Source organism: Chlorocebus sabaeus, chromosome 14 (genome assembly GCF_047675955.1).
Source record: "Chlorocebus sabaeus isolate Y175 chromosome 14, mChlSab1.0.hap1, whole genome shotgun sequence".
NCBI lineage: Eukaryota > Metazoa > Chordata > Mammalia > Primates > Cercopithecidae > Chlorocebus > Chlorocebus sabaeus.
The window spans coordinates 32,500,527-32,527,261 of NC_132917.1; the positions used below are offsets into that span (position 1 = coordinate 32,500,527).

The 26,735-nt window shown below is 38.6% G+C and overlaps 1 protein-coding gene across 1 annotated transcript in view; it reads left to right on the forward strand.

Moving 5' to 3' along the window:
* The window catches only part of TTC27 (tetratricopeptide repeat domain 27), a 187,607-nt gene that overhangs the window by 152,880 nt on the left and 7,992 nt on the right, over positions 1-26,735 (forward strand). The window contains exons 16-18 of the mRNA XM_007970975.3: positions 1,231-1,396; positions 24,726-24,923; positions 26,197-26,308. Coding sequence (XP_007969166.1) covers positions 1,231-1,396; positions 24,726-24,923; positions 26,197-26,308 — 476 coding nt within the window. The remainder of the gene's footprint in view (positions 1-1,230; positions 1,397-24,725; positions 24,924-26,196; positions 26,309-26,735) is intronic.

The window sequence follows — 26,735 nt, forward strand, 5'->3', positions numbered from 1 at the left end:
CAGCTAATTTTTGTATTTTTAGTAGAGACAGGGTTTCATCATGTTGGTCAGGATGGTTTCGATCTCCTGACCTCGTGATCCACCCTTCTTGGCCTCCCAAAGTGCTTGGATTACAGTTGTGAGTCACTGTGCCCGGCCTGTTGTTGTTTTAATGCCTCTTTCAATACTAAAATTTCCAGTTAGTTTTTATTCACATCTCCTTGTTCATATTTCATTTCTCCCTGTTTTTGTTTCACAATTTTCTGCTCCTTTTCAATGTAAATATTTCTTTGTCTCAGTATTCTAAACAAATTTATTTAAAGACTTGATAGATTATTCCTTAAACAATTCAGAAAAACTTTTTTTCACTCCTCCCTCTCCCCCTTAAAATTAGTTTTTTGTTTTTTGTTTTTTAAACATGGAGTCTTGCTCTGTTGCCCAGGCTGCAATGCAGGGGCATGATCTTGGCTTACTGCAACCTTGGCCTCCCAGGTTCAAGTGATTCTCATGCCTCAGCCTCCTGACTAGCTGGGATTACAGGCATGTGCCACCACACCCAGCTAATTTTTGTTTGTTTGTTTGTTTAGTAGAGATGGGGTTACCCTGTATTGGCCAGGCTGGTCTCGAACTCCTGACCTCAGGTGATCCACCCACCTCGGCCACTCAAAAAGTCCTGGGATTATATATGTGAGCCACCATGCCTGGCCCTCTTAAAATTTTATCTTTAGTAAATGTATGTCCTGTTGGTTAGTTTTGTTGACTGAGGGTTTTTTTTCTCACAGGGTGTAGAATTTTGGTTAGCAGCATTTTGGTTGCAGATTCATGAGGAGTGTGTTGTTTTGTTTTGACCTCCTTGCCTCTGGTCCCTCCACTATGGTCTGCACCTTTTGTCTTACAGTTTTGCAGTTGTACTTGCTTGGCCACTCTGACTCCAGATTTGGAACCTGAGTGTGCCTTCTCCTGAGGTGATACTGGGATTGATACCCAGTTTTAAAATAATGTCCTTGTTACCAGTAAATAGATTAGGAAAAGAGTATCTCTGTATGTATGCTACATATACCATAGGGTCCGTCACTGAATTTTGTAGGGAAGTTTGAGGTGGTTTTGTGTTGTTTGGGTCTCTAATTTTGTTTGTTAATATGAACGAATAAGGACTGACGGTCCACATTAGCATTTTATACATTTAGCTATGCTTTATTCTAATAAAAAAAGAGTTCATTATTGCTCTCTTTAAAATTTGACCTTCAATAGAGTAAAAGCTTTTAGAACTTTACAAGAAGCTCTAAAGTGTAACTATGAACACTGGCAAATTTGGGAAAACTACATCCTCACCAGCACTGACGTTGGGGAATTTTCAGAAGCCATTAAAGCTTATCACCGACTCTTGGACTTACGTGACAAATACAAAGATGTTCAGGTAGGATATTCATATTTTGTTATTTCAGTTTATGTTTGATAGGAATCCTTGATCCGGTATAAATTATTTCCTTGAATATGCACAGGAAAATTTTGTTAAACACATGTAACATATGAAAAAGGTATTTTTTTTTCTAGTCAAATATTCTTCATGATATATGGAATTCTGGTATTCTGATGTCAGATTTGTTTGTACAGTCATAAACTGAATATTGCTGTGACTCAGTTACGAAAATCTGATGTGTGGGTTACATAGTCACTTTGCCGAAACTAAATAAAACACTGTATTACTTAGTACTTTGGGTATCTCAGTGTATTCTCTGACTTGTGGTAGCTGGAATAAGTCCTATACTCATTTGTTCATTCATTTAACAAGCATTTACTGTATACCTTCAGATGGTATGAACAATATAGAGAGGATGGCTAACATTTTCTTTGCAGTGTTTCATGAGATGGTGCTCTGTTTGGTGGAATAAAGTTATCCCTCCAGAATGTATGGGAGACTCAAAGCCGTTGTATCATCCAAAAGATTAAATAGAAAAGACCTTTTTGGTTTAATTGTAGTTGAAGACAATATGCTGTCTTCAGTGTAAAGTGATACTCTGAGATCATGCCACTGCACTCCAGCCTGGGTGACAGAGTGAAACTCTGTCTCAAAATAAACAAACAAACAAACAAACAAAACTGAATAGAATGATAGCCAAGTGAATGGAGGGATAGCAGAGTTTTACATCCCTAGAAAGGGTAGGGGCTCTTGTGAATCTGTTTGTGCAGTCCCCTGACAGTCAATAGTTGTCCTGTTCACACTGCTGAAATTTTCCATTGAGATAGTTCTTCTTCTTCTACACTTAGCGCCTTGGCAAAGGGCACTGATGAGACTCTGAACAGATCTCAGTATTGTGACCACTGAAGATACTGTATATCTCTTGTTTACTGCAATTGTGATTTTTAAGATCTTTCTTTACTAGGAAAGATTTCTGAAACCTGTTCCTAAAATCTCAAGGAGAATGTAAATCATTTATATTGGTAATATATTCCATCTTACACTTGAAGGAAATTCTATTGTTTTCTTTCATATTAAAAAAAAATGTACATGAAACATTCACATCCAACACTCCTCATTTAGACATTGCTGCTGAATTGAATTCTTTAGAATTCTTTAGAATCTCACACCGTCAGAGCAAAAAGGGACCTTAGAAGTCCTCTAGGGCTATGCTGAATAAGTTTACACACCAAGTCAGAAAGGAGTGTGAAGCTCCCCTCCTTCCTGATAAGCCAGACAGGGGTCTTCTTCAAGCTGTCAGTCTGCTTTTCTATCCTCTGGGTATTGCTGCTGGTAACTTGGCTGTGTCATCTCTTTCTTAACTGTCTTAGAATCGGCTTCCTTGGTCAGTCTGATCCTGTTAATCTTCTGTCCTGTGCCTCCATTTTCTAACTGATCTGCTTGTCTTTCTGTTGTGAGTGGGATTTCCCCTTTAAATCTATACTTTAACCCCAGTAATCTCCTTCATATCTGCTAAGGATTAGTAACAACTGGCTCACCAGGTTGGCTTTTTGGATCTTGAGAATATCCTGATCATCCTTTCATGCTTGGCACCAGTAGGAATTGTTTTATATAAGGTACCCAAATGGGTCTAGGCCTCTCCTCCAATAAGAGACAGACTTATTGTATGTGCACATGAAAGGAAGTGACTTTTCTGTTTGCTCTTTTATTCTCCTTCACTTCCCACGGCACGTAGAGCAGGTCAAAGTGGTGTGTGGTAAAATAACAATAATTAATATTTACTGAGGGCTTGCTGTGTGTCTGAAACTATCCTAAGCACTTCACATGTATTAGCTCATTTAATTCTCAACACGGCTGTAGGGGATAGGATTATACTATCATAAGTTATGTCTAACTCTGGATGGATGGATGGATGGATAGATGGATCTCCCCACCCACTTGTTTTAAGGAAACTGATGTTAGACAAAATAACTGTTCAAAGATTGTTTGGAAGAGCTATTATTTGTACATCGTAAAGAGTTATAAAGTCATCAAAATAATGCTGATTTTAGTTGACTTAGATGAATTAAGTATGGCAAATCTTGCTAACTCATGTATTCTAAAAGAAAGGCAAGAAAAAGCAAAGCAGAAGCAGTTATAATAGCTGAAAAGATATTGAAGAATTTTACTTCAATTTATTTATTCTTACCACCCCCACTACCCCCAGATTAGGAGTCTCATTCTCTCTCAGGATGAAAAACATTTTTGCTAATGTTTAGATAATACTTCTGTATTTGAGTATCTGTAAATGTATAGGGAAAGAAGTGATATTTAGAATAATCTATTGGTAGTAACAGTGGTATTATAGATACCAAAGAATATAATTTTGGTAAAAATAACCTGAGTATGTAGATAGTTGATTCTGATAAAACTTTCAGTTGTGATTTGCCCTGTTGGATGCCAAATCAAAATCATTGGAATTTTAAGAACATTAGCTTAGAAATCTTTCAGCCGGCTGGGCGCAGTGGCTCCTACCTGTAATCCCAGCATTTTGGGAGGCCAAGGCAGGAAAATTACTGGAGCCCAGGGGTTTGAGACCAGCCTGCGCAACATTGCGAAACGCTTTTTCTACAAAAAAATACAAAAAAATTTAGCTGGGCTTGGTAATATGTGCCTGTAGCTCCTCAGGAGGCTGAGGTGGGAGGATCCCTTGAGCCTGGAGAGGTTGAAGCTGCAGTGAGCCATGATCACACCACTGTACTCTAGCCTGGGTGACAGAGCAAGACCCTGTCTCTTAAAAAAAAAAAAAAAAGAGAAGTCTTTCAGGGGCCTTCCTTAAGAAAGAATAAAAGGACCCAAAATGCATAGAGATGCATTTGAGCATTTTTCAGAAAAGGAAAAAAAGTCTAAATATATATATATTTATTTTTTCCTAGTATGAATTCAGATACTATGATTTAACTTTTATCTTAAAAAGATTTTTTCAAACATGTTTTAGTGGTCATAGTCTTAGCTTCTTACTTTTCTAATCATGGGGAATTTTCAATATAGCAAAATCGTGTTCTGATTCCAATTTAACATGTTCTAATCCTGTACCTGTTTCTTTCTACTTTATGGATGTGGATTATTGTCATTAAAATTTTTGTGAGGAGGGTAAATTCATGCTTATTTTAATACAGACATAGGGTCAATTAGCCTCAAATTTTTCTGTTTTTTCCTCACTATTTGTAATTGAAGAATGAGTGGATATACTACCTTTATCATTTTCTTTTTTGTCCATCTTATAATTTTATTAATAATATTTTAATTGACAAACTCTAATTGTATACATTTATGGAGTAACACATGATGTTTTCATATGTGTATACAATGTGGAATGATTAGATCAGGCTAATTAACATACCCATCACCTTGTTTACCTATCTTTTTATGGTGAGATATTTGACATTTTACTCAGGTATTTTGAAATATACATTATCATTGACTGTAGTCACTGTGCTGTGCAGAAGATCTCAAACTTAATCCTCTGTCTGAAACTTTGTATCCTTTCCCCAAAAATTCCCCATTTCCTCCCCACCCCACCTCCACCCTACCCTGACTCTAGTGACCATCATTCCTTTCTGTATAGTTTGTTATTAGTATTATAGATATGCTACTGATTTTTGTATGTTGATTTTGTATCTGAATTTATTTCATCTAATTGTTTTTACATGGACTCTTTAGGGTTTTTGCTAAGATCATATTGTCAGCAAATAGAGACAATTTTGCTTAGTCCTTACCTATTAGAATATCTGTTATTTCTTTTTTTCTTGCCTAATTGCTCTGTCTAGGACTTCCAGTACTATGTTGAAAAAACCTTTGTCCTAATTTTGACTAATGTGTGGTTTGGTAAGACCCAGGAATGCTTTTCTATAATAACACTTATTTGTATTTATTTCTAGATTATACATATTTTTATTCATCTATGATAAAACTGATTTTCATGTTTCTACATAATTAGTTCCTGTTCAGTTTTCCAGTTTTTGACTATTATAAATAATGTCATGAATATCCTTGCAGACAAATCCTCATATGTAGCCATACCTCTTTCCTCAAGGTAAATTCTAATGTTGATTTGTTGGGATATTTTTCCTTTTCTTCCTTCTTTCTTTTTCTGGATACCTTGGGCAACATTTTGGGAAAATAATTTAAGTATTGCAGTATTGACATTCATTTGTTGTTTATATGTGGAAGAGGAAGGAAAGGGGATTAACATATATTGAGTGCTTCCTATATTTCTGCCACTTAACACAGATTATCTTTTATTGGGCATACAGTGTGTGAGGTGGATACTAAATATTCCTCATTTTGTAGTTGATTAATATGAGACCCAGAGAGCTTATATAACTTGAGCAGTAATTTGGCTAGTAGGAACCGAAGACAGAAATCATAGGTAGGCATGTCTTATTTTTTTCTTTATGTCATGCCTTGAAGTCTGTAGAGAAGATTTATGTCAGAAGCACATTTTCCCATCATATTAACGTGCTTGTGAACTGTATGTAACAAAGGTTTTTAAAAATTCAGGCATAATTTGCAGATAATAAGCCAGGCATGGTGGCATATGCTTACAGCCCCAGCTACTTGCGAGGCTACAGCAGGAGGATTACTTAAGCCCCAGAGTTTGAGGTTTCAGTGAGCTGTGATTGTGCCACCTCACTCCAGCCTGGGCAACAGAGCAAAACCACATCTCAAAAAAATATGAAATAAAATAACAAAAAAAATGCAGATAATTTTAACTAGTATATATTCTTAGGTAATCACCACCCCAAATAGTTATGGAACATTTTCATTATTACAGGAAGTTATCTTACGTGCGTTTCCAGTCAGTCGAAATATCACCTCCTTTCCCCATGAGGCAACTACTTTCTGATTTCTGTCTCCACAGTTCAGTTTTGCTTTTTCTTGAATACCATATAGATAGAATCATACAATATGTATTCTTGCATATTGAGGTTGTCCTTTGTGTGTATTTTTATTTGATGCTTTCTTTGGGGACAGGAGAAGATGGTGTTGATGTACAGTGAGGCAAGTTGCCAGTGAAACTGAAGTCCTGGGACACTTGCTGGCTGTGCATTACCTGAAAGTAAAAGGAGGAGGGAATGGATGTATGTTATACAAAGTGTAGCTTTAGAAAATAGGTATTCTCCCCATTTAACTGTTGAGGTACCTGAGGCTCAGCAAAGTGAATTAATAGGTCGATTTCTTATAGCTAGCGAGCAGTAAAGCTAGGTCTTGACATCTGGCCTATTTAACCTGAAGCCCTTTCCACGGTCTAAGAACTGTTTTTTGTTTTGTTTTGTTTTGTTTTTTGTTTTTTTTTCCTGAAGCACTAAAAAAGACAATGCTAAACTGCCTATCTCTCTCTGATAACTGAGGTTTGGGGAAGCCAAGGGCCAGGGTTATCAGACCAGGAAATAGAACAAGTACTTAGAGAGCTCCAAGTGGAGCAGGGAGCTAGCCAAGCAGGGGAGTTGGGAAATTGCTTCATTCCTGGCCTGGAGCCCTCCTGGAAGTTTTTGTAATGGGTCCTAAGGCAGTCCTATTTCTTCCTGCTATAAGGACCTCCAGGATTCAACGGGTCAGTGCCTTGCGCTGCAGGCCAAGACTTTGATGAGACTAGCCCAGAGAAGTCAAGGTTAGTGTTGGGAAACAATAGTTAAAGTTTCTCTTTGTGGAGATTCTTCTACATTTATGTTGGAATTGCCGCTCCTCTATGTGAGAGGCCTTCAACTCTCTTCACAGGCCAGTGTTAGTTTCCCAGTCATTCTCTGCTTGCTGCATTCCCTAAGTGTGGCTCCTGATGGAGGTGAGAAATAGGGTTGAGATAGAGAATGAAACATAAGTTCTACTATTGCCTAAATGAAATCGAGATGTGGGTAAGGGATTTAAAGGCCATTACATGAACTCAGTGGCATGGTATTGGTTTGGGTGGGATATGAGGGGTATAGAGCTGTTTATACTGATTAAAATGAAATCTGTCACATACAAAGAATCCTCAATAAGATTATCAGCAGATTTCTCATCATAAACTTTGGGGGCCAGAAGGCAGTGGGCTGATATTTTCAAAGTGCTAAAAGAAAAAACTGTCAATCAAGAATCCTTTATCTGGCAAAACTGCCTTTCAAAAGTGAGGGAGAAATTAAGGCATTCCCAGATAAACAAAAGTTAAGGAAGTTCATTACCACTAGAACTGCCCTACAAGAAATGCTCAAGGGGGTCCTACAGGGTGAAAAGAAAGGACACTAGACAATAACTCAAAGCTGGATAGAGAAATAAACATCTCAATAAAGATAAATATAAGAACAATTATAAAAACTAATATTATTGCAACAATGTTTGTTGTTGTTGTTGTTTGAGATGGAGTCTTGCTCTGTTGCCCAGGCTGAAGTGCAATGGCGTGATCTCGGCTCACTGCAACCTCTGCCTCCGGGTTCAAGTGATTCTCCTGCCTCAGCCTCCTCAGTAGCTGGGATTATAGGGGCCTGCCACCACGCCCAGCTAATTTTTGTATTTTTAGTAGAGACAGTGTTTCACCATGTTGGTCAGGCTGGTCTTGAACTCCTGACCTCAGCTGGTGCATCCACCTCGGCCTCCCAGAGTGCTGGGATTACAGGCATGAGCCACCATTCCCGGCCTGTTATGATATTTTTTAAAACTGTACTCTTTGTTTTCCACATGATTTAAGAGACTATACACTAAAGAAAACAGTTATTAGTCTAAAAGCTAATAGTATTGTAACTTTGCTTTGTAGCTCCATATTTTGCTTTCTATGTAATTTAAGAGCCTAATGCATTAAACATATTAGTGTATGTTTTGGGGCACACCATTTATAAAGATGTAATTTTGTGACATCAACAACCAAAAGGGGTGAGTATGGCTCTGTTAGAGAAGCAGGGATTTTGTATGTTAATGAATTTTATAATAGACATATATAAAACATTCTACCGAACAACAGTGTACGTATTCTTCCCAAGCGCACATGGGACATTATCTAGGAGAGACAATATGATAGATCGCAAATTAAGTCTCAGTAGATTCAAAAAGATAAATGTCATAAAAGTATCTTCTCTGACTACCCCAGGATGAAATTACAAATCAATAACAGAAGTAAAACTAGAAAATTCACCAAATTATGGAAAATAAACAACACACTCTTAATCAATGGATCAAAAAAGAAATCACAAGAGAAATTAGAAAATACTTAGAAATGAATGAAAATGAAAATACAACATACCAAAACTTGTAGGACACAGCGAACGCATTGCTAAGGAAGAAATTCGTAACTCTAAATGCTTACTTTAAAACACAAGAAATATTTCAAACAATAACTTAACTTTACAATGTAAAGAGCAAACTAAACCCAAGGCTAGCAGAAGGAAGAAAATAAGAATAAAGATTAGAATAGCGAGAAATGAAATATACAGTAGAAAAATAATAGAGAAAAATCAATGAAACTAAAAATTAGGTCTTTGAAAAGATTAATAAAATGGACAAACCTTTAGATAGAGGGACTAAGAAAAAAAAAGGAGACTCAGATTACTGAAATCAGAAATGAAAATGGGGACATTACTACTGATTCTACAGAAACGAAAAGATTATAAGAGAATATTGTGAACAAGTATATGTCAACAAAGTGGATAACCTAGATGAAATAGACAAATTCCTAGAAACACAAAACCTACCAAGACTAAATCATAAAGAAATCAGAAATCCAAATAGATGTATAACTAGTAAGGAGATAGAATCAGGAATCAAAAATCTCTCAACAAAGAAAAGCCCTGGACCTGATGGATTCACTGGTAAATTGTATCAAACATTTAAAGAAGTCACAACAATCTTTCTCAAACTTCTCCAAAAAATTGAAAAGGAAGGAACACCTCTTGGCTCATGCTATGAGACCAGCATTATCCTGATACCAAAGCCAGGCAAAGACACTACAAAAAAAAAAAACCAAAAAACCACAGACCAAAATCTCTTATGAACATTGATGCAAAAACCCTTAACAAAACACTAGCAAATTGATTCACTAGCATATAAAAAGGATTATACACCATGACCAAGTAGGATCTATTCCTGGAATTTGAGGATGGTTCAACATATGAAATAGATCAATGTAATAGACTGCATTAACAGAATGAGGGGGGAAAAAATGTCACAGGATTGTCTCAATTAATGTTGAAAAAGCATTTGAAAAAATTCAGCACACATTCCTGAATTAGAAAACACTCAACAAGCTAGGAATAGAAGGCAGCAGCCTCAACATAATAAAAGCCAGATATGAAAAACCCACAGCAAACATCATACTTAATGGTGAAGGCTGAAAGCTTCTTTTCTTATTTATTTATTTAGAGACAAAGTCTTGCTTTGCTGCCTAGGCTGGAGTGCAGTGCCACAATCTCAGCTCACTGCAGCCTCCACCTCCCAGGCTCAAGCGATTCTCCTGTGTCACCCTCCCAAGTAGCTGCAACTACAGGCACATGCCACCATGCCCAGCTAATTTTTGTATTATTATTATTATTATTATTATTATTATTTTTAGTAGAGATGGAGTTTCACCATGTTGGCCAGGCTGGTCTCGAACTCCTTACCTTAGGTGATCCGCCCACCTTGGTCTTCCAAAGTGCTGGGATTATAGGCGTGAGCCACCGCTCCCAGCCTGAAAGCTTCTTTTCTAAGATCAGAAACAATGCAAGGATACTTGCTTTCACTTCCGTTCATCACAGCACTGGAAGTTTAAGGCAGAGCAATTATACAAGAAAAAGAAGTAAAAGACATCCAAATTGGTAAGAAATAAAATTATCTGTTTGCAGATGATGTGATCTTGTATGTAGAAAATGCTAAAGATTCCACAAAAAAGCTCTTAGAACTAATAAATGAATTCAGGACAGTAGCAGGATACAAAGTCAGCACGCAAAAATCAGCTGCATTTCTGTACACTAACAGTGAACAATCCCAAAAGGAAATTATGAAAACAATTCCATTTACAATAGCATAAAAATACTTTGGAATTAAGTTAACTAAGGAAGTAAAAATCTTAGACCACAAAAACTAGAAAGAGATTAAAGAAGATATAAATAAATGGAAACACATCTTGTGTTCATGGATTGAAAGACTTAACATTGTTGTCAATACTACCCAAAGTGATGTCTGGATTTCAGTGCAGAGACTGCACTGAAAAAATAAAGAGGAGACTCAAATTACTGAAATCAGAAATGAAAATGGGGACATTACTACTGATTCTACAGAAATAAAAAGATTATAAGAGAATATTGTGAATAAGTGTATGCCAACAAAGTGGATAACCTAGATGAAATAGACAAATTCCTAGAAACTTACCTACCAAGACTAAATCATGAAGAAATAGGAAATCTGAATGGATTGGTTTTTCACAGAAATAGAAAAACCTATCCTAAAATTCAAATGGAATCTCAGGAGACCCTGGGTAGTCCAAACAACTTTTAAAAAGAACAACAAAGCTAGAGGACTCACGCTTCCTGATTTCAAAACTTACCACAAAACTGTAGTAGTCAAAACAGTGTGGTACTGGCATAAAGACAGACATATAGACCAATGGAATTGAACTAAGAGCCCAGAAATCTTTGCATATATGGTCAAATGATTTTTTTTTCTTTTTTTTTAAGAGATAGTGTCTCAGCTGGGCACAGTGGCTCATGCCTGTAATCCCAGCACTTTGGGAGGATGAGGCGGGCAGATCACCTGAGGTCAGGACTTCGAGACCAGCCTGGCCAACATGGTGAAACCCCATCTCTATAAAAAATACAAAAATTAGCTGGGCATGGTGGTGCGGCCTGTAGTCCCAGCTACTGGGGAGGCTGAGACAGGAGAATCACTTGAACCTGGGAGGCAGAGGTTGCAGTGAGCCGAGATTGTGCCACTGCACTCCATCCTGGGGGACAGAGTGAGAATCTGTCTCAAAAAAAAAAAAAAAAGAGACATTGTCTCACTCTGTCAAACAGGCTGGAGTGCAGTGGCATGATCATAGCTTACTGCCACTGCAGTTTTGAACTCCTGGGCTCAAGCAGCCCTCCTGCCTCAGCTTCCTAAGTAACTAGGACCACAGGATATGCCTCCACATCTAACTAATTGTGTGTGTGTGTGTGTTTTTTTCCTGTGGAGACAGCATCTTGCTGTGTTGCCAACGTTGGTCTCCATCCCCTCAGCTCAAGCAGGTTACCCACCTCTGCCTCCCAAAGTGCTGGAATTGCAGGCATGAGCTTCTGCGCCTGACTCAAATGGTTTTTGACAAGGGTGCTAAGACCATTCAATGGGGAAATTTCAACAAATTGTCGTGGGAAAACTGCATATCCACATGCAAAAGAATAAAGTTGGACCATTACCAAACACTGTATACACATGCTAACTCAAAATGAATCAAAGACTTAAATTTAAGAGCTACAACTGTAAAACTTTTAAAAGTAAACATAGGGCAAGAACTTTATAACAGTAGATTTGGCAATAATTTCTTGGATGACACCAAAAGCACATGCAATAAAAAGAAAAAACAGACAAATTGGACTTTGTGAAAATTTAAAAATTTTGTGCACCAAAAACAGTATCAATGGAGTAAAAAGAAAACTTACAGAATGAAAGAAAATATTTGCAAGTAATATATCTGATAAGGGAATAATATCCAGAATATATAGAGGACTCCTAAAATTCAACGACAACAAAACCCTGTTTACAGCCCAATTAAAAAATGTGCAAAGGAGTTGAATAGACATTTATTCACAGAAGATAAACAAATGAACAATAAGCATATTAAAAGATGCTCAGCATCACTAATCATTAAGGAAATGCAAATCAAATTAGGTACTACCTTACACCCACTAGGATGGCTACTAGCAAAAAATTAAAAAGAAAAAAAACAGAAAATAGGCTTGGTGCAGTGGCTCACGACTGTAATCCCAGCACTTTGGGAGGCCGAGGAGGGCAGATCATGAGGTCGGGAGATTGAGGCCATCCTGGCTAACATGGTGAAACCCCATCTCTACTAAAAATACAAAAATAGCCAGGTGTGGTGGTGGGTGCCTGTAGTCCCAGCTATTTGGGAGGCTGAGGCAGGAGAATGGAGTGAACCCAGGAGGTGGAGCTTGTAGTGAGCCAACATGGCGCCACTGTACTCCAGCCTGGGCGAGAGAGCAAGACTCTGTCTCAAAAAAAAAAGAAAAGAAAAGAAAAGAATAAGTGTTGACAAGGACATGGAGAAATTGGAATCCTTGTGTGCTGTTGGTGGGAATGTAAAACAGTACAGCTGCTGTGGAAAACAGTATGGTAGTTCCTTTAAAAATCGAAAATGGAATTACCATATGGTCCAGCACTTTTACTTCTGGGTGTATACCCCGAAGAATTTAAAGCAGAATCTCTAAGAGAAATGTGTATACTTACATTCATAGCAGCGTTATTCACAATAGCTAAAACATGGAAGCAACCCAAATTTCCATCTGTGGATGAATGGATACACAAAATGTGGTATGTACATACAATGGAATATTAGTCTTTAAAAGGAAGGAAATTGTGACATATGCTACGAAATGGATGAACCTGGAGGAGATTTATGTTAGTGAAGTAAACCAGTCACAAAAAGACAAATACTCTATGATTCCACTTATATGAAGTACTTAGAGTAGTCAAAATCATAGATACAGAAAGTAGAATGGTCATTGGGACTGAAGAGAGAAGGAATGAGGAGTTATGGCTTAATGGGGTAGGGTTTCAGTTTTACAAGGTGAAAATAGTTATGGAGATGGATGCTGGTGATGGTTGTACAACATTATGAATGTATTTAATACTGATGAATTGTACATTTAAAAATGGTTAAGATTCTAAATTGCATGTTATGTATATTTTACTAAAATGAGAAAGAGTAGAAGAAAAAAATCTCTCTAAATATCCGAGTCTAAAAAGTTTATCAGATTAGTTTATGATACACCAAACAAACTCCAGATAGACTAAATCTATGCTAAATGTTTTTTAATCTCATAGAAAAATTAGGAATAGGCAATAGAAGTAGATAGTGATAAAAGTTCTTGAACTCTGAAGCAGTAAAAGAAAGCTGGAAGGAATTTTTATGATCACATTTAAAAAATATGTGACAAGATATTTGTAACAAATAAGAAAGATAAAAAGCTAATAATATCCTTATTATATAAAGAGTTAACATCTGCTGCAGGAATGAAATGGAACAGAATAGAGAATTCGGAAACAGATTCAAGTAGGAATGAGAATTTAGTACGTAATAATGATGGCATTTTAAATCTGTGGGATAAAAATAGGATATTTAATACGTATTGAAATAGCTGCCCAAACGTTTAGGACCAAAAGCTTGAAACCAAAATAAATTCAGTTAAATAAAATATTTAAATTGGAATTTCTTGAGAAGCAGGATGTGTTGTAGGGAAGAGCACATACTCTGGAGTTAGGCAGCCCATTTCTGCCAGTCACTGGCTGCGTCGACTTGGGCAATTTGCTTAACCACTTTGCCTCAGTTCCAAGCGATACCTGTCTAGTAGGATTCTTGTGAGGATTAAATGAGTTAATAGACTATTAAGAGGAGTAAATTAGTTAATATATGTAAAGGGCTGGGAACAGTACCTGGCAGATACATACAAGTGCTGTTTTTTGTTTTTTGGTTTTTTTTTTTTGAGACAGAGTCTCGTCCTGTCACCCAGGCCGGAGTGCAATGTCATGATCTCAGCTCACTGCAACCTCCGCCTCCAGGTTCAAGTGATTCTCCTGCCTCAGCCTCTTGAGTAACTGGGATTACAGGCACCTGCCACCATGCATGGCTAATTTTTTGTATTTTTAGTAGAGATGGGGTTTCACCATGTTGGCCAGGCTGGTCTCAAACTCCTGACCCCATGATCTGCCTGCTTTGGCCCCCAAAGTGCTGGGATTACAGGTGTGAGCAACTGTGCCTGATCCTTTATTTTAATTTTATTTTTATTATTATTTTTTTGAGATGGAGTCTCGCTCTGTTGCCCAGGCTGGAGCGCAGTGGCACAATCTCCGCTCACTGCAACCTTCACCACCTGGGTTCAAGCAGTTCTCCTGCCTCAGCCTCCCAAGTAGCTAGGATTACAGGCATGCACCACTATGCCCAGCTAATTTTTGTATTTTTTTAGTAGAGACGGGGTTTCACCATGTTGGCCAGGATAATCTCAAACTCCTGACCTCAAGTGATCCACCTGCCTCGGCCTCCCAAAGTGCTGGGATTACAGGCATGGGCTACCGCGCCTGGTCACAGTGCTGTTTAAATGTAGCTGCTGTCATCCTCATTGTCATCACTGAAAATATGACACCATAAAAACACTAAAAGAAAGCATGGCAAATATTTTTATTGGCTTGGTGATGAAGACGACATTTTTTATCATGACAAAAAGCCATACTTCATTATGGAAAAGATCAAGAGATTTGATATTTAAAACTTATGCACATGCAAAAATAAGGACTTCTGGCCGGTGAGTGGGGTACTGTAGGTCACCAGCCATAGTAAGGGTAGGCTGTGACAGTGATATTCATATGTTTATTGCTTTCTGAACTAAAACCAGAAAATGATTTCCAGAAGCCAGGAGAGTGCCCTAGGAAGAGTTTTTCTCAGTGTTTTAACTGTCTTAGTCTTTCTGCTTAAAAATGCAATGTTAGTTTTCTAGGGCTACAATAACACATTACCACAAACTTGCTGCCTTGAAACAACAGAAGTTTGTTCTCCCCACTGAGTTCTAGAGACCAGAAGTCAAGTTCGAAATCAAGGTGTTGACATGGCCATGTTCCTCTGCAGACGCTAGGGAAGAGTCTTTCTGCACCTCTTCCAGCTTCTTGTGGCTCCTGGTGTTTCTCAGCTATGGCAGCCTAACTGCCATCACTGCCTCCATTTTCACCTCCTCTCCTCTGTGTGTTCCCTTCTTCTGAGGAAGAAGTCATTGGAATTAGGCCAACTCTAGTCCAGAATGACACCTCATCTTAACTAGTTAACATTGCAAAGACCCTATTTCAGGTCAGATTCTGAGGTTCTGGGTACACATGAATTTTGGGGGAATGTTATTCAGCCCACCACACCACAGCTTTTGTGCTCTGTTTCAGGAAGAAAACAGTTGTAGCAGTAGCATTGAGAATAGTGGTGTTCATGAAGAGGGGAGTAGATCTAGTACCTCACTGGGAGCTGTTAGTGGTAGCAGAGGTGACAGGCACAGAGGTACAGCAAGGGAAGACCAGAAAGACCTCAACCACTCCTATGAAAGTCTTGCCTTTAGTGAACACCACCAGAGATTCGAACATCTGGAAGTGACAAAATAGCTGATGAGACTAGGAAGGGAGTTGATGGAAAACTAATAAAACTTTTTAAAAGAGATGCAAACTTAGTCATATACAATATTGGGAGATAAGACTGGAATCCCAGGTCATGTGGGACAAATTAGGATTTCTGAGAAGTTTCTGTTATTAGTCTTCAGCAGATTATGACATTCCCTGACATACCCTGAAAGAATTTGTGTATATGGATATGTGCATATTCTAGGAAGAGGATGAAAAACTCTCATTAGATCCACAAGGGTGTCCAGAACCCCAAGGAAAAAAACCCAGAGATTAAAGCTTATCTTTGGAGTAGACTGTTAGATTTAGTTTTCAGATGAAAAGGCAAGTGGGCCTTTCCTTATAAACATCATGAATTAAAATTTACCTTTATAACTTGTTACAGTACAAAGAGGAAAATATGAAATGCATTTATTTAGTGCCCTAGTTTTTAAGTTACCAATGTTTTAAACTGTGTATAAATAATTTTTAAAACTTACTTTTCCCTATTATCAGCCCATTTCTCTGGTGCTCTTTTTGTAGTCAATCCCTCAAGACAGGCATCTCTCCACATTATTTCTGCTTCCTCTCCTCATCCTTTTTGGAACTTAACGCCATTGCAGTTTTATCTCCCCTAGTCCACTTAGAGTACTGTTGTCAAGTTCCGATTGCCACATCCAGTGGACAGTTGCTGGTCCTCAGGTTTCCAGCAATATTAAACACCATTGCTTTCTCCTTTCTTCTCCGTTGGCTTCCAGAATTCCACACTTCTTATCACACCAGCTGCTGCATCCTAATCTTCTTTGCAGACTCATCCTCATCTTCCCTTCTCTGTGAAAACAACCCCAAGTTCAGTCCTCACATTATTTTCCTTCCCCATATATATTGCTACCCAAGGGGGCTCATCTCTTCCCTTGGTTTTCTTCTCACTTCCTGAGAATACATATTATAAAAACAAGTTACAAGAGTTTCTGCACATGACCCTTTAACTCTTTTTCACATAGGCTGTTGAATTTGTTTATTTTATCATGGTTGTACTTTTGGATGTCTTAATTTTTTTCCCGTTGGCTCATATTTCCCTGGGGTATTGTCTGTTCAACTGGTAATATGTACTTGATGGGAGGGGCTAAAGCCCAGGACCTAACTTGTGACCTTCCTGGTGAGGCTGGGCCATAGGGGGAGCTCACCCATTGGATACACTTTGCCACTGCCACCTCCCACCACCACCAAGTGGCCTGGTTCCTCAGGAAACCTCCCTTACCTTCACTAGACATTGCTCTTTTGCAGTACCCATCTTCCTGAGTAGTTATCTAACCTCAATGAGTAGAGGGCAAAATAGAAGGGCACCCTTAGGGGCCAGCCAGGCTGCCCAAGCCCTTGCTGTCTGCTGTCCACCCTAGCCAGGCCTTCTGCCTTGATGTGCACACATGGTCCCTGCTTTGTACTGGATTGGCACTGCTGTTTCAGTCTCTCCATGCTGATGGTAAATGTCATGGATAGTAGGAAGTGGAAGTAAAAGGGACAGATAAACACTTTTCTCAGCCCATCTGTGAACCTTGGCACCTAGCCCTTTTCCACCTGAGCTATATTCTCCACCATATTAGGATCCAACCCGCTTCTGTCTCCCCAGGGTTTCTCACATGTTTACTGTAACTTTTTCAGATCATTAACTTTCCTTTTTTCAAGCAAGGTTGATGTTGTGCGAGGTTAGGATTCAGAAGGAGTTGGCAACTTGTGTTAGTTTATAATGAAGATTAACAATAAAACTTCACATTGGGGAAAAATGAGTTCAGTACAAAATAAGAAAAAAATGTAAGCCAGGCATGGTGGCTCATGCCTGTAATCCCAGCACTTTGGGAGTCTGAGATTGGTGGATCACCTGAGGTCAGGAGTGACCAGCCTGGGCAACATGGCGAAACCCCATCTCTACTAAAAATATGAAGAATTAGCCATGCGTGGTGGCGTGCATCTGTAGTCCCAGCTACTTGGGAGGCTGAGGCACTAGGGAAACTCGAACTCTGGCAGTGGATGTTGCAGTGAGCCAAGATTGTACCACTGCACTCCAGCCTGGGTTACAGAGCGAGACTCCATCTGAAAGAAAGAAGAAGAAAGAAAAAAGAGAGAGGGAAGGAAGAAAGAAAGAAAGAGAGAGAGGGAGAGAAAGAAAGAAAGAAAATATGTAAATTTCTTAGAAAGGAAATATATTTAGTCCACAAACATTTGGAAATATTTAAGGAAATGGAAAAGTTTAACTTCACTAATAATGAAAGAAACATAGTTCAGAATAATAGCTGTGCATACCTTTTGTAGAATAAAATATCAAAGATTAAAAAATATTTATATACCCAGTGCTGGTAATATGCAATTAAATGACATTTTCATACACAGTACTGTTCATTGGCACCTAATTTGATTTAGCCCTTTTAGAGAATACCTCATTTATCTCTTAAAATATTTATTCTCTTAAAATATTTATTCTCTTAACTCCATAATTCCGTTTCTGGAATTCTAACCTAAGGAAAGGTTCAGTATGAAAAAAGTCTTTAGGCACAAAGATATGCACTGAAGTGTTTTATTTATACTACTACTGATAACAGTGGCAGCACATGGAAACAGCCTAGTGATCTAAGTGCGGGGGAATTGCTAAATAGATTATGGTCTATCAACCCAGTGTAATATCTTTAATCTATCAAAATACTATACTTAAAGGGTATGTGGAAAACATGAAAAAAATTCTATAGCATAATGTTACAGTGAAAAAGGAAGATAAAACAGTTTATGTAATATTATATTATAAAACTTACACATAATAAAAAGATTAGAAAGAAATTTACTCTGTTAGTAATGTTTGTGATTGGCCGATAAACCCAATAAAAATTTTCTTTTTTAAATGTTGTATTAGCTCTGACGTGGGGGAAATTCTAATTTAAAAAAAAATACAAAAACAAAACCCATTCTGGTTCTGGTTGATTCGAGATTTAGCAAAGAAATGATAAAAATTACTAGCATACGTATTTCTTAAAAGAGAAACATTTCCAATGTAAAAGAACTTAATAGAAAGGAAGAAAGAGGAGTTGGGAGCTGTGCTTTGTAAATTAATGTAGCAAATGCTTGATAACAGGATCCAGGACTCAGACTGAATTCAGATTCAAGCCTGAAGCCTGCTTTCCCTAGGTGTGACCTGGAAGAGGTTCTTCAGCTCCTCTGTGCTCCAGTTTGTTCATCTGCACAATGCACATAACAACAGCATTGTCCTCATAGGGTTGTTGGGTGGGTTACATGGGCTCATAAAGCATGTGGCACATGAGCCATAAAGGAAGGACTATATATGTAAGAGGTGTTATCTACCTCATTGTTTTCATCTCCTCATCCTTATCTAAGCTCAGGAGTCACAGGTCTCTGGTGATCAGAATCCAGCTTCATGACCTACTTGCTGTATAACCATGAGAAAGTTGGTTTTACCTCTTTAAGCCTCAATTTTTTTATTTGTAAAGTAGGGGTAATAAAGTACCCGCTTCCTAGGGTTATTGTGAGAACTTAATGAGATCAGGTAGGTCACATGCTTAGCACAGGGCTTGACACATAGTGAGTGCTCACAGCAGAAATAGTAGGGAGGTATCAAGGGCTGACACCATGGTGGTGAATTCTGTTTTTCTTGAGTTCCATTTTGAACCATAAGGAAACATGGAAGTGAGCTGATGGGCAGGGCAGTACAGTGAGTGAGCCAGCAATGTGGGCGTTACTGTCCACTTCCAACAGAGTAAGGTAGTTGAGGATCAATGATAATCGTAATAGTTTATATGTTTATATTGCTTCATACTTTTCAAACCTCTACCTGTATATTGGCCCCTTTAATAGAACAGTTCTGTAATGTAGTGGACAGAGAGCCTGTGCTCATTACTGCTATTTACCAGTCTCCTAGTCCCTTCCCCATGTTCATGGCCTACTTCAGCCACTATGTAGCCTCCTGTCCATTCTAGATCTAGCTGGTCTTGATACTTGGTGTTTAGGTAGATAATATCTCCAGTACTTTGGACATAATGGAGGCCTTAGTCTTTATTTCGGCGACAACCCATCCCTGTGGCCATATCTTGGATCCTGTTTCCCCGAGAGTTTTTCCACCTCTAAAATCTTAAACTTCAATTTTCTACTCTTGAGCCACTTTTTATATATGTAGTAATTTATAGTTTTGACTTGTTGCTGATAGGTTAATTACTCATAACAACTTACTTGTAACCGTGGATAAAAACATTTACCTAGTTAATTTTTTTTTCACTTTTGATGAGGCAAGGGGTGTAGTACTGGTAAACTTGTAGACTGCCCAAGAGGTAATTGTACTCATGGGTGATTCGTTTAATCAAAGAAATACTATCATAACACTCTTTACTCGTTTTAATCTCAAATATCTATTTTCTAAAGAAAAGTTATGTATATGTTATATTAAAATTTATTGCTTTTGCAGTCAGTCTGGATAACTGGAATTTGAATTTTCTGACTTAGTGGGAATAGGAATGATAATATTAGCCAGTAAGTTATACAATTACTGTAATGGTTTTTTAAAATAGTTGTTATCAGAGGCCAAGGCAGGCAGATCATGAGGTCAGGAGATCGAGACCATCTGGCCAACATGGTGAAACCCTGTCTCTACTAAAAATACAAAAACAACTAGCCAGGCATGGTGGCATGCACCTGTAGTCCCAGCTACTCAGGAGCCTGAGGCAGGAGAATCGCCTGAACCGAGAGGCAGAGGTTGCAGTGAGTCAAGATCATGCCACTGCACTCCAGCCTGGTCAACAGCGAGACTTTGTCTCAAAAAAAAAAAAAAAAAAAAAAATTGTTATCACTCTAGAACCACTTTTTGAGATTGAATATTAACTTCATTTGTTAATGTATTTAAATAACACTACATATTTTTCCTTCACTTTATGAGGTTTTCTTAAGTACAGGGAATAATTTTAAAGTAAATTTTTATTGAAATGTAGTGTACGTACAGAAAAGTATACAAATCATAAGTAAACATAAGAATTTTTTTTCATGAAGAGAAAACACCTGTGTAAGCAGGTGAGTCAGAGCATTACCAGCACTCCCCAAATTCCCCAAACCCTCCTTTCCTTCTTTTAGTCACTACCACCCCCAAATATCCCCAGGTAATCACCACTATGGGACATTAAAGGCAAGTCTAATAAATGAATATTCATGTGCGTCATCATTTTTTTCTTCTTCTTTGCCAATCTTTGAATGTATTTATGTCTGCTTTTTCTGTTTTTAAATGTATATTACAATAACAGGTATATAGTTTTACAAGTCAAATAATAGTAAAGGCTCATTACAAAGTATACCAATTTCCTTCTTTACCCCTCCTTACTCTTCAAAATCCTTCTCCCAAAAAAAGAAACCCTTTAGCATCTCTTCTGCTATTTGCACATTTCCATATTTCATATTAATAGGTATTATATTACTGCTATTTTTTAATTAAACAAAATGAGGCATTATCTGTTGACTTCCTCTTATAGTAAATGAGAACTGTCATACCGGCACTTCCACTACTTCTCTTTCTTATCCTAATATGTTTATATTAACGATTTTGGTTAAACAAATACACTAAATGCCTATGCAAATGATATTCAAAATTAGTATTATAGGATACTGTGATTATGGGGGGCTTCTCTTCATTTTTTTCTGATGTTAATAATCATCTTGGTTTTTATGTTTTTCTCTTTCTTTTTAAGCCTCTTGTCTGAAGTCATGATCTCTCCTGCCTTTCTTGTTCTGGCTTTGGTTCTGGATTATGGTCACTCACCCTTATGATTGCCAAATCCAGTGGAATCTTCCATTCCTGATCCTTCGTGGATGTACTTTCCTTGTAACTTTCTCCTTCCTTGGTTTGCATGACATCACTTTGTTACCTTTCTGACCACTCCTTTAGTTTGATGAGTGAGTTCTCTACTTGCCCTCTTTTTTTTTTTTTTTTGGAGACAGAGTTTCACTGTTGTTATCCAGGCTGGAGTGCAGTGGCGCAATCTCAGCTCACTGCAACCTCCGCCTCCTGGGTTCAAGTGATTCTCCTGCCTCAGCCTCCCGAGTAGCTGGGATTATAGGCACCCACCACCATGCACGGCTAATTTTTTTGTATTTTTAGTAGAGATGGGGTTTCACCATGTTGGCCAGACTGGTCTTGAACTCCTGACCTCAGGTGATCCGCCTGCCTCTGCCTCCCAAAGTGCTGGGATTACAGGTGTGAGCCACAACACCCAGCCTACTTGCCCTCTTCTTAAGTGTTGTGTTCTTTAAGATTCTATCCTCAGCCTTATTCTTGCCCAACACAGTCTCTTTAGGCAATATCTGCCATGACCCTCAATGACTCTCATTATCTATTCCTCCAGTGTGGAACTCTTCTAAGCTCCAGGCCCAGCTATGTCACTGGCCATTGAACATGCAGATGGGGAGCATGAAACAAATTGGTCATTGCCCCCGCTCCTCTCTCTTCGGGGGACATCTGCATATGAACTGGGCAGGGGCATTCAGTATCTGCCCTACCTACAGTTTCATCCCCTGTCTACCCCCTACAACAGACAGATGCTTCACCTCCCTGCCCTTCTGCAGTTCCCTTCATGCCCCTGCAAACACACACACATACACAGAGGAGGCACACACCCACTTGACCAACTTTTTCCATCTTTAACGCCAGTACTACAGCTCTTCATTTTTATTGGCAAGAACACCAAAAGCTTTCTCTCCCCACATCGTCTCCCCAGTAGGCTAAAGTGAAGGGACAGGATGTTGAACCAACTGTGGGATTCCAGAAGAAGCAAAGTATCACTCATTATTGTGTTTCATTTTTACATATTAGTAACTATTTTAATAGACCATCTTTTTCAAAACATGTTAATACCTGACATGCTTATAGAATGACCACTTGAAACAAGTAGTACACATTCAGACTGTTTCTTCTGCATTGTCACTTTCAGATTTAAAACACCAATGGGATTGTAATATGATTTTCATTACTTTCAGATTTAAAAGTACACATGTGGGATTGTAATGTGAATTTACAGACAGAGATAATGTACCTTGTCCAAACAGGAAAAAAAAAGCACAACTGAATTTTCTGTCTTCTTTTATCACTATAGATAATTAGGACCATGAGTCTGAGTTCACATTCCTAAAAGTATCCACGTTCCAGAGGAGCCCCTATTCCTCAGCCACATCTCATACACAGATCAGAATGTTCTAGGAGGAGACAGCAAGATCTCACACTGGTTGCATTTCTCTTAGCTACACTTTCCGGCACAAGCATTTATTGAGTCAGGGCAATTGCCATATGCCAGGCAGTATATTAAACACTGGTGATACAAAATGATAAAATGCCATCCTCTCCCCACAGTTCACAGTAAAAATAAAGATGCGGGCAGCTGTCTCTTGGAGTCTTGCTTCTCGAAGTGTGCTGTACAGACCGTCAACATCAGCATCACCTGGGAGCTTACTGGAAATGCAGAATCTTGGTCCAAGATGGATCAGCATTTTTATCCAGGATTTTGCATTTCTAACAAGCTCTGATGCCGGTGCTGTCAGTCCATGGACTGCGCTGACTAGCATGGTGTTACAGTACTTTCCTCAAGCTGGTTCTTTTGCTGTCCCACCATCAAAGGAGTGGAAGATTGAGGTTGTGTTTTCTGTGCCTTCAGATACACAGCCTAATGTAGATATCATAGATGTGCCTTTTTATAATATAACCTGCTGTGGGCTGCAGTTTAATCCATCTGTCAGCATTCAAAGCATCTGGGATAGAATGTGTACAGACTAACTGATGATAATAAGATAGCCAAGAAGTTAGGCTGGGCGCAGTGGCTCACGCCTGTAATCCCAGCACTTTGAGAGGCCAAGGCAGGCAGGTCACGAGGTCAGGAGTTCAAGACCAGCCTGGCCAACATAGTGAAACCCCGTCTCTACTGAAAATACAAAAATTAGCCAGGCATGGTGGTGCACACCTGTAGTCCCAGCTGCTTGGGAGATTGAGGCAGGAGAATCACTTGAGCCCGGGAAGCGGAGGTTGTGGTAAGCCGAGATCGCACCACTGCACTTCAGCCTGGGCAATAGAGCAAGACTCCATCTCAAAAAAAAAAAAAAAATGGTGAGCCAACTTGAGGTGGTTGGAAAAAGAGACACTTACTAGATACTTCGCATGCACATATATTAGCAGTTTGTCTTTTAGTAATTAGGAGGGGCTGAGGACTTCTTTAAGCAGAGTTAGAAAGGTTGTTATAGCAGCCCAGATTGAAGTTAATGAGGCCTAAACTAAGGTAGGAGAAGCTGTATTTAGGATTGTTTTCAACGTTGTTTTCAATGTTGTTCTATTTAGGACAACAGCTATTTCACTGGCCATTGAACATGCACATGGGGAGCATGAAAGAAAATGTTGAAAACCAAAACAAATCAACATTAGGAATGTTGAAAATCAAATTAGTAGTTGTGGCAGAAGTGCAAGAGAATCTAGGTTGATGCTCAGGTTATTGGCTCTGGGAACTGTGTGGATAGGCTCACCTAGAGATTCCAGGAAGAAGAGCGATTTGAGATCTATGTTTCACCTTGGATAGATGGAGAGGGATGTCGGTATGACCTGTCTGGTAGGTACTGAGGTGCACAGTCCTGGAGCTCCAGAGGGGAATCTGGCTGGAGTTGCATAGACACTAGTGAAGCCTCCAGTCATCAGAGAGAATGTTCCAGGTGAGAAGAGCCAAGCACCGAACATGGGGCCCTTTGAGTGAAAGAACCCTCTGCAGAAGCTTTTGAAGGGACATCCAGAGAGGTAGTCAGCATGAGATCCTAGAGAATGCTTCAGGATTGAATTTTATTTTGTTTTTCAAAAGCTTAAAGGTGATACTCTTAACAAATTTCACAAGGTTTTTCATTGTCATTGTCTTTGATGATGGTGAGGTAGCTCTTTGTTTTTGTTATTGTTTGTTGGTTTCTAGCTTACCAGTTTCTCCTGTGCATTTTTAAGGTTCTTAAAATTCTAGTCAGGGCAGTGATTAATGGGATGACTGATCGAAGTGGAGATGTCACAACTGGCCTCAAAGGAAAGCTGCAGGAGTTATTTGGCAGAGTGACTTCAAGAGTGACAAATGATGGAGAAATCTGGAGGCTGTATGCTCAAGTATATGGAAATGGGCAGAGTGAAAAGCCTGATGAAAATGAAAAGGCAAGTCCTTCGTTCCTCCTGAGTCCTTACCTTTCATTTGAACATGTCTGTAGTAGATCTACTTTTTTGATGGGTGGAGGAAGAGTTTAAGAATCTGAAAGATAAGATTAGTATGCCTGAGTTCAGTTCTGATTCAGAGTCTTTAACCTACATAATTTGAATTGTGGGCTGTAACATTCATCTTTTTATTTTCCACGAAGTTTTCTTACATGGTTCTCTGTTTCCTCCTAAAGGGCCTCCTGAAATGGCCACCCCTACTAAATCTGCAGCAAAGAGTTGGCTTTTGTTATTTACTCTACACCCCTTTCTGCAGGCACGTTGCTAAAGACTACAGTAGATGGGTACAAGGACAGAAGGAGTGTTTAGATCTGAGGTGGGAACTAGGAAAGGAAAAGAGAAAAAGGAACAAGATAAGGATATTGAAAGAGAACTTTTAAGTCAAAACATATACTTTTACAAAGGTTACCCTGCCCTTTCTCACAAGTGTGATAGAACACAAGTTCCACTCAAGTTATGCCTTTAGCTTCTTATCTTAGAACTTAAAGGAGCCTGCAGAGTTTCCAAGGTTGGAATAATTGTTTTATGTTTCTTTTCAAAACACCCACAACAAATCAAGTATACTCCTTACGTGGGTTTGGAATTAGCCACGGCACAGCTAATCTGTGGGATTCTTAGCCATTCTCTCCTCCCTCAGTCCACACAGCTGGCTTCCACTGTGGCCTTGTCAGCCCAGAGAACACGTATCACCTGCACACATGCATACTCCTACTTTCATGTCCTTCCATTTCTCCTTGAATTATGGACTTTCTTGCATATATGGAATTAAGAGTACCCAGAATTCTCTGATCTGTGACTTCTCCCTCAAGGATTTGAAAGAGGGTGTTTTAAACATCTGTGAGATTACCTATATCTACCAGCAAGTTCATTGTTTTAACCAAGTTCATGCCTCATTCTCCAAACAGGGTTTTTAAACTGATGGCTACAAATGCTGAGAAAATCTGTACATTTACAGATTTCCAAACCTGGCCTTTATATTTTTCTGGTTACAGGGAAGTGTCTCAATCCAGGTACATCCATTTGATTTCTTGCCATGGTTTCTTGCCGCTGGGTGTGCATTTCTACCCCTTCTTTGATGAGAGTATTAGACGCTGTGCTGTACAACGCAGATGCTGCTTTTTCACATTGGAATTAGTTCCATATGACTTCCAGGAAACAGAGTTTGAAATGTGAATTCTACTTGTTATACTGAATGTTGTTCTTTCTCTTTCCTCAGGCCTTCCAGTGCCTCTCAAAGGCATACAAGTGTGACACCCAGTCCAATTGTTGGGAGAAAGATATTACATCATTTAAGGAAGTTGTTCAAAGAGCCTTAGGACTTGCACATGGTATTTGATGTAACATTTGATATCCATGGAATGTTTTGACTTATTTTCTACTAAAAAAAAAAGAGTGTTGGTCAAAAGTTAAGTTCCATTATAAATAATATCAAATTATTTCATTATATTGACATTGTTTTTTTAATTCAGCAAACATTCATAGACCACCTACTATGTAATAGGCATTTTGGAATAATAAGAAGAAACAGGATGGAGGCTTATATTCTGCTGGAACAAGTAACAGAAATTAGAAACTTTTTTACAGATGTGAAACACCTTTACAACTTTGTATAACCTTCATTCCACACTGAGTCTCTTTGTGTTGATTACGTAGCATTAAGGAAATCTGTTAACTTTAACTTGACTCACACATAGATCTCTGGAGTACATAGCAATATGCAAAGAGCTATAGCATATACAAAAGAAATATAAAATA